This window comes from Morone saxatilis, unplaced genomic scaffold (assembly GCF_004916995.1).
Source record: "Morone saxatilis isolate NCDOM2014 unplaced genomic scaffold, NCSU_SB_2.0 Contig10, whole genome shotgun sequence".
Lineage (NCBI taxonomy): Eukaryota > Metazoa > Chordata > Actinopteri > Moronidae > Morone > Morone saxatilis.
In genome coordinates this window covers 14,213-16,583 of record NW_023339652.1, presented here as the reverse complement: position 1 = coordinate 16,583, position 2,371 = coordinate 14,213, and the positions used below count along the sequence as shown (strand labels likewise).

At 38.5% G+C, this 2,371-nt stretch overlaps 1 protein-coding gene across 1 annotated transcript in view; it reads right to left on the bottom strand.

Annotated features, from left to right (window-relative positions):
- cpm (carboxypeptidase M) overlaps positions 1 to 2,371 on the bottom strand; it is a gene marked incomplete in the record, with an annotated part of 16,738 nt that overhangs the window by 6,574 nt on the left and 7,793 nt on the right. The window contains 2 exon segments of the mRNA XM_035673296.1: positions 395 to 500; positions 1,419 to 1,518. Coding sequence (XP_035529189.1) covers positions 395 to 500; positions 1,419 to 1,518 — 206 coding nt within the window.

Below are 2,371 nucleotides of genomic sequence, written 5' to 3'. Positions count from 1 at the left end.
ATTTATAGGAAAGGCTGTGAACCACATTTAGTTTATTTACTCTTAAAAAGGCACCATGGTGGGTTTTCAACAACAACAACAACAACAAAAATGTGCTCCTTGGTCGCAGTATGTGGGCAAGTTGCTCAGCTGAGCTTTGTATATTTATCTGACGCTGTTCAACAATGTCATGGGACAGAGTCTAAGAGCCTGTTTCCTGTCTCCTGCTCTGCACTTTAATGTAAAGAAAGAAAATATACACAGAAACATTGTCACAGGATGGTTTTGTCTTACTTTCATGAAGCCATTGTTTTGTTCCTATTTGTTCTGAGAAACCTTTGAGTCGTGTCCGCTGCTATTTTACAAATTGAATTTCACAAAGAATCTACAGTTCCTGTGCGTGTGTGTGTTTTACCTCTGTTGCTGTTGTCGTAAGGGTAACTGGCCACCAGAGCTCCTCCATGAAGGTTGGCAGAGAGAACAAAACTCTCGGTCCTCAACCAGCCTATCACGGCTCTCACCTGAAACACAGCAACCAACCAATCACAGAGGGGACTTAAAACAGCATATTTTACACATTATTCAAAGGATAAAGCTAGTCACTGTTGTTTTTTTTATCAGACAAACAGGAGGAAATAGTGCATGTTTTGGGGACTATTTTCAGCAGCAGATTAATCCACATTGGTTGCTCTAGTGAATATTTGGGGCAGCAGGACAGCGTATGTGGGAAAAAGTCAACTAAATATGTCAACCAGTGCATCATTGATGTGTTAAACATGTTTTTTGAGCTGTAAACTAAATGATGGTATATGACTGTACTCTGATGAAACACATCAATGCAGGTGTTAAAATCTAATTTATGAAAATCTGCATTTCATGGGTTAAAAATGTCTCAATACGCCCTCTACTATTTTAAATCACCCTGAACCTTGCACGATCAATGCTGACATAGAGTCAATTGTTTGGGACTACTTTACGTCGTGACATTTATATATATAAAAAAAAACATTAATCAGAGGAAGGCGCCTCAACTTCCCCACCTACCGCTTTGAGGTGGAGTGGCATCATTCACAGGAGTTTATGCTAGTTTTTGCTAACCCTCTACTTAGTATATATACTTAGCTGTAGAGGCATCACCTGACTGCAATCTTTACCTTGATCACACTCACAGACAAACACACATATTGCTAGCTTAGCTACACCACAGGTATCCCACAGAAACCTTTACAAAAGGCCATGAATGCGCTTCTAGTGACTGTACTTAGTAGTAGATAAATTCCCTGTTGGTGTTTTAATACAGAAAATCACCAGCTGTATTCTTTAAAACACAAGATTATTCACAGTCCTTACTTTGTTCTTATTTACAGGCTAATAAATGTTACGTAAAATCTGAAGTCTGCTACACCCACACACACACACACACACAGAAGGTGACCAACCTCCGCCTCCCGCTGCTTCTCATCGAGCTGCTGTTGCCTTCGGAGACCAGCGAAAGCATCAGGGAAGTTCCTGTTCAGATCAATGCCGTGATAGTTGAACCTGAAATAGACAGACGTGCTGTTTACTGTATTACTGGGAACTGACTAACTCCAGGGACTTGTTTTTTATTCATTTTAGGGTCAGAGGTCAGCAGCATCATCACCCGTGTTTCCTTTTTTATTTTTATTTTTTACTTTTTGGGACATTTTATTTTGAAAGAATTATCTAGTCAGTCCAAGAGAAACAGCAGCTGCTGCCGAGGCTCCCATGGGCAAGGCACTGATGTTGAAAAGTGTTTCCCACGATCTTGTGACTGCCTCCAGGAAATGAGTGTGTCTTTATTTATACAGTGGAATCACAGAACGCCTTTCAACTCCACAGAAAACATCTAACAAGTTTGTGATGGTCAGTTATTACAACAAAAAATAAACAAGTAAACAGACAATAAGAGATAAATTCACCATTATTTGTGTCTAATTTCATTGCTCATTACCGTATTACTCATGTATTCCCAATAATATATCCAATAATTGATAAATATCCCAAAAAAAAATCCTTTTAAACTTTATTGACAAATTTTAAACCTAACCAACCAAACCAGAAATCAAGAGTAACACAGGTGTTTTGGGATGAGTACCTAAATTCACTAAGAGGTGGCGGTCTGCAGTAACAAGCAAGGGTACTCGTGGACAAAAAAAGAAGAAGAAAAAATAAGTACTGTTACCTGTGAGCCAATTTCAGGCACAGACTGTCGTTGTACCTCTTTATTTTGAATAAAAACATGTTATAGTTTTGTAAAGCACTTTGAGTGGTTGCTCAGACCAGAAAAATGCAATCCATTTACCAAGTCAATAACTTTGTATAACAGTATTTGTAGACCAAAAATAGTCATGTGATCCATTGTTAATATACA